Source organism: Oratosquilla oratoria, chromosome 24 (genome assembly GCF_046742065.1).
Source record: "Oratosquilla oratoria isolate Oo_2021 chromosome 24, ASM4674206v1, whole genome shotgun sequence".
Taxonomy (NCBI): Eukaryota; Metazoa; Arthropoda; class Malacostraca; order Stomatopoda; family Squillidae; genus Oratosquilla; species Oratosquilla oratoria.
Window position 1 is genome coordinate 54552649 of NC_134800.1, and position 12500 is coordinate 54565148.

At 41.1% G+C, this 12500-nt stretch overlaps 2 protein-coding genes across 2 annotated transcripts in view; one reads left to right on the top strand and one right to left on the bottom strand.

Moving 5' to 3' along the window:
* The window catches only part of LOC143038644 (organic cation transporter 1-like), a 16794-nt gene extending 15518 nt beyond the window's left edge, over nucleotides 1–1276 (top strand). Inside the window, exon 12 of the mRNA XM_076208137.1 lies at nucleotides 137–1276. Within this exon, the coding sequence (XP_076064252.1) occupies nucleotides 137–424 (288 nt within the window). The 3' untranslated portion in view covers nucleotides 425–1276. The remainder of the gene's footprint in view (nucleotides 1–136) is intronic.
* An 855-nt stretch (nucleotides 1277–2131) lies between these two features.
* Nucleotides 2132–12500, bottom strand: part of LOC143038646 (solute carrier family 2, facilitated glucose transporter member 1-like) — a 57585-nt gene continuing 47216 nt past the window's right edge. The window contains exons 8-11 of the mRNA XM_076208140.1: nucleotides 9032–9156; nucleotides 8047–8237; nucleotides 6692–6863; nucleotides 2132–5893 (exon numbers count right to left, since the gene is read on the bottom strand). Coding sequence (XP_076064255.1) covers nucleotides 5821–5893; nucleotides 6692–6863; nucleotides 8047–8237; nucleotides 9032–9156 — 561 coding nt within the window. The 3' untranslated portion in view covers nucleotides 2132–5820. The remainder of the gene's footprint in view (nucleotides 5894–6691; nucleotides 6864–8046; nucleotides 8238–9031; nucleotides 9157–12500) is intronic.

The window sequence follows — 12500 nt, forward strand, 5'->3', positions numbered from 1 at the left end:
ATATATATATATATACATATGTATATATATATGAATATATATATATATTACACTGGTATGGGTAGCGGGGAATCCTCGCGCTTGCGAATCCCTCCTGAAGACGATGATTCTTTCTCAGTCATTTCCCCCATTTCAGGCAGGAGGTAAGGGGGAGTCACTGCCCTACTGGGTCATCTTCTCCCTGACCTTGGTGGCTCTCCTGTGCTCCGTCCCGCTGCCGGAAACCATCGGCCTCCCGCTGCCCCAGACCTACGAGGAGGCCGAGAAACTGGGGAAGTTTCGCCCGTTGACTTCGTGGATTAATCACTGGAACTACAGCCGGTACCTGACGCTTGCCTCGAACGAGAGGTCTGACAACTCCGATGACGACATGTCGGACCAGAGGGATGACCAGGACATCGCGTTGAAGCATTTCATGTACTGAGGGTCCTTTCCTCCGTCGGTTATGGAGGTCTCGATCTTTGTTTACAGAAAGGGGAGTCAATGGCGATAAAGTGTGGTTATGGCGGGTGAGGGGTGAGAGGAATATCTCGAAATATTTGTTTGTTTGTTGATAGTCCCGACAACGCTCTTTGACTGCAAATCTACAAAGCAGGCCACTAGTTATATCCAGAATGTTACAGCCCTGTTACCTTGTACGTCTCTCAGGTGTATTTGTGTATGTGTATGTATGCTGCAACATTGTAACAGGACTAACACATAGAACACATTCAGACTACCCCATATGCAGCCACACAGAAGACACTAAGGATTACAAAGGATTACAAAGGAGGAGCATGCCGACAGGAGACCTTTTGGTCCATAACTAGGTCGGATGCAAAAAAATTTAATAATGATAAATAAAGAAATAAAGAAATAGAAAATATAATAATATAAATAATGATAAATAAAATAGATAAATGCACAGAACACATACTACAATTCCCCAACGCAAACAATCCCTAGACAACACAATATCTCTTGACTGAGTGACCTGTGGGCCCGCCCAGAGGCTGTTGCCGGTTACTTGAAGGCCCCGGATAACCGTTTTGTAGCCTCATCTAGTCAAGTGGCTGTAGCCAAAGATAACCGCCTGTTTCCGCCTGTAGTGGCCCGGGAGATTGTCTAAAACAAAAACAAAAAACAGCAAAATATGTTTCTGGTTGTTGCAAACGTCTAACCGCAGCTTGCGCATAAAGTGAATATTCGAAGAATTAAATGTATAAGTAAACAAGTAAATATATAAACAAATAGACATATATATATATATATATATATATATATATATATATATATATATATATATATATATATATAAAGATAATAAAAATGAATATATAGATGATAAATAAATAAGTAAATGAATAAATGAAGATAGATGAATATCTTAATGAATAAATAGACAAATAAAGAAATGAAATCAATCTTAAGGCTCAATTCCTTTTCCTAAGACTATTTGTTGATACTGACGCCAATCAATTTTATTTATCTGACAAAGACGGGGTCACCATCAATCCTAGTTGTCGCCATACGATTTCATTCATGCCTGGGACATCTCCCCGTGGCGATGTAAATAACACTACATACTACTTCTTTTTTTTTTTTTTTAATATGTTAACACGAGCTCCATCCTCGTGGAACTGTGTAGTGGAAACAATCAGGTTCTGTCTCCCACAGACTCAGTTCATTGGCCCCTCTCCCTACAATGACTGTGGTCGGCGACCCTTCTATTTATAATTTTAATAAATCTTAATACAGAAGTTCATTTATCCTACTGTCAACCACCGTCTGCTCAAAATCTGCTACTACTACAACTTCTACTAGTACTAGTACTACTTCTGAGAAGCTGGTAGAAAAGAAGGTAGAGAGAGTGCAGCCCTGAGGTTGCTGGAACTCTGTCTCCGAACTGGGCTTAAGATCTCTCTCAACTTCTTACACTTCCTAACGTATTGAAAAGCTCACAACGAACAACTGCTTCTCTCCCTATAACTTCTAGCCGGTGGCATAAAAGCAGTCCCACATTGATACAACGCGGACAACCCAAGCTTCTTCCCTGGCAGATCTCTGGGCAGCTCCGAGAACCGTTGCCAGCCGTTATGTGGCTGCAGGCTTTTCTCCCAAATAGTAGGATTAGTGGAGTAAAACCAACTCGAAAAGGATATTACAAATATATTTTCTTGTGAAAGTATTCTACATTATGTTAAAAAAAGGGAACCACAAATAAAAAAGTAGATTCCCTCAATATTGATATATGATTTACATATATAAAAATAACTTGTAAATATTGCTCACTGTATCACATGAACTTGAGCCTGATCAGCTCCAAGCTCTAAAATTCAGTGCAAAACTACATCTATTTAGATTAGTACGTTATTTTGTGAGACCTGATTCAAATCCATTTCTTCTCAGACCCTTAAGCTCTTATTTTTATCTCTAAATGTAGAGATACACATAAGAGCAGTAACACATTTCTTACCTTGCAGATAAGATTTTTTATATATATATTTTTTAGATTTACATGTTTTAGAATCAGTCCATTAATTTTTTTTTCTTTTTAGTTCGTTCACAGGATATGTCTGCTGTGAGCTGGCTTTGAGCTTCCTTTCTTCGTTCTTCTAGTTCTTTTACAACTGGTAGCTTCCGCATCGTCATTCTTGACATATTATGCCAGTCAGTCACATGAAGGCTGTAGGCAGCAAACCACTAGCTGAAGACTATAGCCTCACGGCCATTGACCTACCTACTAGGTGTTAAGGTGCGATGATTAGCCTATCACAGCCAACGGCGGGTGACTCGCATCATAGCTGGCATCATACTTGGTGGTGAGATAAACACAGGGAACCGTTAGGAATTTATTCTGACGTTTCGTCCTTACCAGGACTTCTTCAGAGTACATGGTAAGGACGAAACTTCAGAATAAATCCCTAAACGGTTCCCTGTGTTTATTTCCCCACCCATCCACTCATTTGTCTTAGATACTTCATACTTGGGTAAACGTGTTGGTAGGTTCTGTTAAAATGACAAGCCTCGTACTTTGCAGTTCACTGCAAAATAGACCCAGCCAAAAACAAAGAAAAAATGCTCTAGAGAAGCGTTTCTCAACCAGGGTTCCCTTCAACCCTAAGGTTCTGCAAAAGATCCCTTAGGGTTCCGCTAGAACAGGGGTTCCCAAACTTTTCAGCTCATCGACCCCTAGTAAAGTATAAGATTTTCTAGACCCCCAAACCATTAATTCACGAATTATGTCAGTTTATTATCATTATTTATGTTGTTATTGTTATTAATGCTAGTAATATTATTATAGTTGTTATTATCATTATCATTACTATTATCTTTATTATTATAATTTTAGTTATCAATAGTATTATCATCATTATGATTATCATTTTTGTTGTTATTATTTTTGTTCTAATTATTTTACTGTAGTTCTTGTTTGGTCTCAATTATTAAATTTTAAAGACTGACTTTCGACCCCATAGTAATTTACTGACCTCTTTCGACCCCCTAGCAATCTACAGACACCCTTTCGGCCCCTTGGATGGTCTCATTGACCCCCTAGCAATCTACTGACCCCCTTTCGACCCTTTGGCTATTTGTCGACCCCCTGGATGGTCTCATCGACCCCTGGGGGTCGATATCGACCACTTTGGGAACCCCTCCGCTAGAACAAGTGAGATAAGCTAATGCATTTTTTTTTTTTTTTTTAATTTCATATACGTAATATAATTAAACACGCACGACATATTCTTGGTTATTGTAATAATGTAATATAGATATCATCCTATCTAACCCAATATTACGATGAAAATAAATTGAGAAAGATATGGTATACTTTTTTTTTTTTTTTTTTTTTTGAGCAGGGGTTCCTTGAGACATGCAATTTATCTTAAAGATTACGCAAGGGCAAAAAGGTTGAGAAACGCTGATCAAGAGTCTAGACAAACGTTTGACGATCATCACTGAGCCACAAACGATCTTTGTTGAGCGATAATCAATCACTTCGAGTAAAACGCACCGTTAAGAGTAACGTAAACTTTCGAAGTGGTGGATGCGCTGCGATCATCCCTGAAGAGGGACACTCTCGACAGTCTAACAACTCACGAGAAACATCGACTTCGGGTCCAGGTGATGGCTACTTCGAGTAACAGCCAGTTCATCATCTGTGAAACATAATTTTGAGTGACTAAACTACAGCTTGAGCTAACTCTTGAAATTCCTCGACCTTACTCGGAGAGGACATTTGATGATCATCTGTACGTGATGGGCTTGAACCATTCCTGCCGGTCTACATTCACCTTTTGCTTGTTTCACTAAAAGATTTTTTTTTTTTTTTTTTTCATATTTACCCCCATGGCAAATTTTCTTTAAACAACGCAATAGTGAACACTGCTATTGGAGGCCGGAAATTGGTTCTTAAGATGATCATTTCTTTAACCTCTTTTGTCTCGAAATTTGTGAAGAGCACCTCCATCGATCAAGACTCCCTCTGAGACAATAACGAGACAGCTTCTCCGCCACCGCCCTTCTTCCAGAAACAAAGACCATCAAGTTCAACACATATCCGAAGAGATCAAGAGGATATTGAAACTGTTGCCAACCGTGACTGGATCTCAAATCTTGTGTGGAACAGTGCTATTTGGTTCCTTAAGGTCTTTCTCTGAGCAGTAAGGACCCATTTGACATTACTGGAGAATGTGGTTCATTGACTGTATCTCTCCACATGGACATTCAGTTTGTGGAGGTTATCTGAGGTTTTGTCTATTTTTGCCTTTGTCCTCAGAGTTCTGCCCTCAAAATGACGAAACCACGACAGCCAATCAGGGAGAATTTTAGTTCTGCGTCGAAGGGCTTGGCGAGAATCTTGTTGAAGTAACGCGATTCTGATATACTTGTATATGATTGTGCAAGGTGCTGTCGTAACTCAATGAGAGAATGTACATTGGATTAAAAATGGATGTCAGAGAACATCAAATCCCTGCCACCCGTTTTCAAAACCCGTCATCACCTTCACCTCTGCATGAAGGAGCAGCCCCAAGACGCTGACACTATTATTTGCAGCAGATGACATAAAAACAATCCAACAACAGTCCCCAGTTTCTTCCCAGAGAGATACGAGGAAGGCCACTGAAGAACGGCGGGTCCCCAGTCAGTGAAACTCGAGATAATTCTTAGGCCGGGTCTCCAGTAAGCCTCGTGTGGAGACTATTCCCCATTAAAAAAAAAGTACTTTCCTTCTGTTGTCTTCCATGAATCCTTTCTGTACCATTACTATGACTCCACCTCCTCAGTGTGATATTAACACCAAGGTCATCGCCAACAAAACGCTTGGCGTCAGCAATGCGCCGTGTTTGGCAGTCGTACATTCTGTCCTCTCTTTGGCTCTAGAACGATTCTAGAACGAGGTCAGAGGCAGCATGAGACCTTGACGCCTGAAGGCTGTCTCCCGGACGTCGAGAAAAAGACCAACAACAACATCAGGATCTTGGATGCGTTTTGGAGAAGTCTGACCTCGTAGGAGTTTGGAAACCTCTGCGGGAGGGGTCGTTGCAGTTTTGACATCCAGAGTTGCAGTTTTGACTGTCTTTGACATCCAGAGACGAATAGATGAGGCCACTTTAGTTCTTGAAATCTTCGAACTCACCGAGTTCGATGACGAAGATGATTCTTAAAATCTCCTTCGAAGTGAAAGGACACCCAGAGAAGGTCCTCCATTCAGAAAAGAACTTTGTGTAAAAGAGCAGCTGAGAATGCTCAGTACACTTCAGGATCTAATGTAGCAAAAGCAGTGGGAAAATGATAAAATGATAATGTATGAACCGAGAGTCGGGAGCTTTGGTTCTTTTAAACGCTGGGTGGATCCGTGTTGGCTGGCAGGTATCTTTCGGCGTTCTTCTTCAGAGTCTCCGGAAGCAACCTGCAATAAAAGAAAAGAATTTAGTTCTGGCCATGAAGCACTCCGGAAGACTCTTATGAATCATTGGTCAGGTTTTGAACTGATGTAAAACAACAGGCCACGATACAAAAAGTGTTTGACTTGTCCATATGTAAAATTGTTACTATTTACACACACACACACACACACACACACACACACACACACACACGCACACGTACGCACGCACGCACCCACACACATTCGCACACATGCACGCACGTACGTACACACACACATTCACACACACACGCATATACACGCGCGCACACACGCCACACACACGCCACACACACACACGCACACACACATACTAATATACACACACACACACACACACACACACACACAGGCACATACACACATACACACACAAACACAAAAAAGCTACATTCTGCGCATAGAAGATATTATTAACTCAAATTAACTCAAAGTTAAGACTGTGGCCCGGAGAACCATATACTGTATAAGGTCTGTATCTAAATATCTAAGCCCAGCCTCCCACATCCAGTACACTAACACTACTCAAGTCCATTACAGTGCAAATTAAGGCGAAAACATAAATAAAACTAATATAAAAGGAGAGATGGTCTCATTCAACACCACCATTCTTGAGACGAGCTAAAACTATTCCATACACACATGTTCGTACCTTGCCTTGTTCTGGACAGCTACCACACTACCTTAGAACATAAAACAAGGGAGTGCGACACACACATGCGTACATGTGTGTATGTATGTACGAGTGTATGCAAGTGTTGTAGATTTGTTATTACTCACCGGTAGGAGAAAAGCCATAGGAGAATGGAGCACCCAATGAAGAAGCAGAAGGAGAACTCTCCGAAGTGGGAGTGTATGAGCGGGAAGGTGAACCCCACCAGGAGGTTCCCCACCCAGTTGGCCATCCCACTCATAGCTAGGCCGACGCTTCTAGGGCCCGGAGGGAAGACTTCTGCAAGAATAGAAGGCGCATAAGCAGCCTGCTGTAACAAGACATTTGCTCCTCCGACGAGACTCAGTCGTCGAAGACAAGTCTCTTTGGTCTGATGAAGGTGGGCTTGGGTTGTTTTACTCAGGTCTCACGAGGTCATTAGTCAGACTGAGGTCAGCGTACTTGCTCTATCACCTCGTTGTAAACAAATTAAGAATAATTAATATTACTTTACCTAACGGTTGTGAATAGTTGTATTGACCATGCGTCAGTTACCTATCGATATAACGGGCACGTGTTAAGACATCTTTACTGCTATGGTTAAAGACGCAAATTCAGTCAGACTTGAAAAGTACCCTGGAACTGAGAAGAATCTACATATTCGTGTACTCTCATCTTAACAGCAATGGTCTAGAATATCTCGATAAGAAAGGCCTCGTCACAATCTTTTCTAATCTAACCTTGAGCGCCCTGAGTGGGAAGGATAGGAGTTTCTCTGGATCAAACAGTATCGTTTAGTTATGGGGTATTATAGAAGAAGAGTTACCCCGCCGGTCAAGGGTGAGGTAATCCAACTCCAGAAACATCCAAGCGGAGAGAAAGAGCCACCCTGTTCTCGCAGTTGCTCCTGTTGCTGCCCCAACACACGCCTCACTCACGAGAACTTACACGTTAAGAGTAAAAGCAGCAACGACTGCAACAGCACTGTAGGGGAGAGGCCAAACGCAGAGTATGGGATCCAATGTATTTAACGTTTCGCCCAGCAGGACTTCTTCTGAAGAAGCCCTACTGGGCGAAACGTTAGATACATTGGATCCCATACTCTGCGTTTGGCCTCTCTCCTACAACTTACACGCTATCTGAACATCCCTTCTTGTTTGTACCCGATTCTCATACCTCTGCAACCCTAAACACCAGAGCCTTCTACCTCTATTTCTCTCCCTTGATCCACCTTACTTGTTTCGGATAATATACATCTAAAGTGAAATTCCCTCCGCAATCCTCACTCGTCTCTATGAGTAATAATACTACGACCTTGTACACCCTACGCCGTTCCCCTTGCTCAAGAGGATCAGTAACAGCTAGTGATATACCGGTAGATTTTTCATGCACTGAAGGACAGGTTGGGATGGGGGAGGGAAGAAAACTCAATGCCAGGGCTTGGCAGGTCAAAACGCTAAAGATCGGTCAGAATCTTCCTTACCTGTTCCTACCATGTAGGGTACTGGGCCAAGGCCGAACCCGTAGGCGAGGACGTAGGCCATCATGGCCATCATGCTCATGATGCCGGCCCCATCGAAGTGTGGCATCAGCACCAGGGATATGACAAGGACGACCTGACTCAACATCGATAGCGCTATCGACGTCAGGAACAACACTCGGCGGCGGCACACTCTGAGAGCAAGGGAGAGGAGGGAGAAGAGGAGGAAGAGGAGGTGGAAGACGAGGAGGAGGAAGAGGAGGAGGAGGAAGAGGAGGAAGAGGAGGAGGAGGAGGAGGAGGAGGAGGAGGAGGAGGAGGAGGAGGAAGAGGAGGAGGAGGAGGAAGAGGAGGAGGAGGAAGAGGAGGGAGAGGAGGAGGCGGAGGAGGAAGAAGAGGAGGCGGAGGAGGAGAAGAAGGAAAAAGAGGAGGAGGAGGAGGAGGAGAAGGAGTAGAAGGAGAAGAGGAGGAGGAGGAGGAGGAGAGGAGGAGGAGGAGAAGGAGGGGAGGAGGAAGAGAAGGAAGGAGAGAAGGAGGAGGAGAAGGAGAGGATGAAGACAAGGAGGAAGAGGAGTAAAAAGAGGAGGAGGAGAGATAAGAGGAGAAAGAAAAGGGGGAAGAAAAGAAGGAGGAGGAGAGTGAAGGAGGAAGAGAAAAAGGAGGAGGAGGGAGATAAGGAAGAGGTGGATAAGAAGAAAGTAAAATGGTAGAAAAAGGAGGGGAGGGAAGAGAAGAAGTATACGGAAGAGAATAAAGAAGAGGAGGAAGAAAGGAGAAAGAAAAGGGTGAAAAACAGACCGAGCAGTGTGAAGAACAGGAAGATAAGGTGGAGGAGGAGTTGGAGGAGGAGGCAGATGAGGAAAAGGAAGAGGATGGAAATGGAGAGAGAGGGAATAAGAACACTGATGATGAATACTGTAACAAGAGGTGGCACTATGACAGTGTCGCATAAAACGAGCAAAACCACCACGAGAGCATAGACGACTCACTTGATCAGGTATACGGATATTAGTGACAACCCAAAGTTGATGACGCCCGTGCCGATGGAAGCCATCTGACTTTGGTACAGGTCGAGGCCGGCGTGGTAGAAGGTAAGTGTCGAATAAAAAAAGACCTGGAAAAAAAAAAAAAGATTCAAACATATCCGAAGAAAAGAGGACGAAGTAGATGGATGGAGCTTGAGGTAGGACAAAGAGATTGTGGTGTGTGAATGAGATGAATAAGATTGTTTGTCTAGCAAAGAAGGGAGTAAGCAAGAGATAGTTGTCAACGTAAAACATTTGTTAGTGAATAGGGAAGTAGCGCGGACTGAAATAATTTCTTCTTGTCTGCTCTGTGTACTTCTCGAGTGGATGAAGAGGCAGGTGCGATGGTCATGTGATGAATCCGTGGGGGTAAACTAACTTCGGCTGTTAGGACCTGCTGTGGATGTGCTATATTTTGCTCATTGCCATTGACCTTAGCAAGTGTGGCGGCAGAGAGGGGAGTGCAGTCTGTGCGAAAGGGTGATTGTACCTACGACACTGCATGGAGCAGAGACTTGGAATCTAATAGAAACAAAAAGGAGGACTTCAAATGTATTTGATATGAAGTGTTAAGAGGATGGATAGAGTGAGAAATGAGATGAAGGGGAGAGCGGGAGCGGAAAGAGAGCTGGCAGATAGGATTGATCAAAGAATTCTGGTATAGTTTGGGCATATGAAAGGATGAGTGAAGAATGACTTTAAAAAAAATGTGGCAGAGGTGGGTGGAGTGAGCCAGAGGCGAAGACCGAGAATGCAATAGGTGGATAGGGTGAAACGGACCTTGAGTAAAAGAGGAATGTCTGCTGAGCGGTAAAGGGAGAAGGCAAGAAATGGGTGTGAGTGGATGACAAATTAACGCGGTCCAAAGGGATTTCTCCTTGTTCACTCTGTATCTCCATGAGTGGGGAGGGTTGATATGTAATGAAGCGGCAGGGGTTCTTGAGGCGTTCTTTCTGATCCGGGGAATGGGTGGGAGTCAGGGATGGCCTTTTATGCACAAGGAACTCGGATCAAAGAGAAAACAAAAAGATAGTTGGTGGGTGAAAGGTGCGTGCATGCCTTGGCTGGTGACTTCACTTATAGGGTGTAAAGGGCCTCTTAATATATGCAAGTATATATATATATATATATATATATATATATATACATATATATATATATATATATTATATATATATAATCATATACATATATATATATATATATATATATAGATTATATACATACATACATATCTATATATATATAGATTATATACATACATATATATATATATATAGATTATATATACATATATATACAATATATATATATATATATATATATATATATATTATATATACATATATATATACATATATATACATATACATATATATATATATAGATTATATATACATATATATAAATATATAGATTATATATACATATATATATAAATATATAGATATATACATATATATATAAATATATAGATATATACATATATATAAATGGGGATCCGGGCCGGATAGCGACTGTCAAAACAGCGACAGTCATAATAGCGACTTCATAAGGGCGACTCAATCAGGTGAGCGACTTTCAAAACGGCGACTGTCCTAATGGCGACCGCATTATAACAGCGACTGTAATAATAGCGACTTTACTATCGACCGGTCAGAATGGTCGCAGACTTATGTTTCAATTGCTTGTGTTTTCGTGTTTGTATTTACGCGTTCAGTTGTGTTTACTTTGTGAGATAGGTTCAGAATGAAATATGCTCAAAAGGTCGCAGACCTATGTTTCTATCGCTCGGATCCGGGACATAATCCCTCCCGGACAAAATACCTCCGGACAATATCCCTCCACAAAAGTGAGCGGGCTGGACAAACCCCCCCCCCACATTATTCAGATTAGCAGCTCTCCCATAATCACATGCAAAGCAATTAACATTTTACCTTACCTTACCGAGGTGCTAATGAATACAGTACAGACATTTATATACTTGTTTGAATAAATCATTTATGAAAAAAGTTTTTTGCTTCACTACTACACCTTATATATATGAAAATATTTTATATATTAAAATACATAAATAAACATATACTCACATATACAGTCAAATATTATATGAGAATATATATTAAAATACATTAATATATAAATACATTAATATATTAAAATACATAAATAAACATATACTCTAGGAGGGATTCTGTCCAGGGGGGATATTGTCTTGGGGGGATTCTGTCCAGGAGGGATTTTGTCCGGGGGGATTGTGTCCAGGGGGGATTATGTCCGGACACCCTATCGCTCATATTTATTTGTTTGTGTTTACATGTTTGTGTTCACTTCGTGAGATAAGTTCACTGAAGTGAATTTACTGGTCGGTTGCTCAGTCGTCGGTTTTTAAATTCTTTTAATAATATTTTTCTTTCAATAATAAGTAAATAATAATAGCAACATTTAGGATTGGCCGAAACGTCGTACCCTGCAGAGTTCTTGCCGAAACGTCAGTTGCTGAAACGTCTGTGGCCGAAACATCCTATATTCGATGCGCTCCCCTCCTGCATGCTCATAATGATGTTGAACTTCTGGACTGGGTTGTTCAAAATAATTTTTTGCACTATCTTGGCGTTAAATCTATCTTGACATTAAACATCATGGTAACACAGAGCGTTACCATGACTTTTAATATCAAGATAAACTGACGCCAGAATAACTTTTGAACAACCCAACCCTAGACTCCTTGTTATGATATGTTATCAATGTTAGGCAACTTTTTGTGCAACAATAACACCATTTACCTTAGTCCACACATGAAAGCTGTATAATTTTAATTTAGATAATTTGGTGCACTGTATAATTTCAATTTAGATAATTTGTTTCATAAATTCAATTTCGTTTTCACACAGTATGTGCAAAAAATATTGTCACTTGAAATGATATTTCTTTAATTCTTTTAATAATATATTTTCTTTCAATAATAAGTAAATAATAATAACATTTGGAGGACTGGCCGAAACGTCCTACGTCGGTTTTTTTAAATTCTTTTAATAATATTTTTCTTTCAATAATAAGTAAATAATAATAGCAACATTTAGGATTGGCCGAAACGTCGTACCATGCAGAGTTCTGGCCGAAACGTCAGTTGCCGAAACGTTTGTGGCCGAAACATCCTACATTCGATGCGCTCCCCTCCTGCATGCTCATAATGATGTTGAACTTCTGGACTGGGTTGTTCAAAATAATTTTTTGCACTATCTTGGCGTTAAATCTATCTTAACATTAAACATCATGGTAACACAGAGCGTTACCATGACTTTTAACATCAAGATAAACTAACGCCAGAATTAGTTTTTGAACAACCCAACCCTAGACTCCTTGTTATGATATGTTATCAATGTTAGACAACTTTTTGTGCAACAATAACACCATTTACCTTAGTCCACAC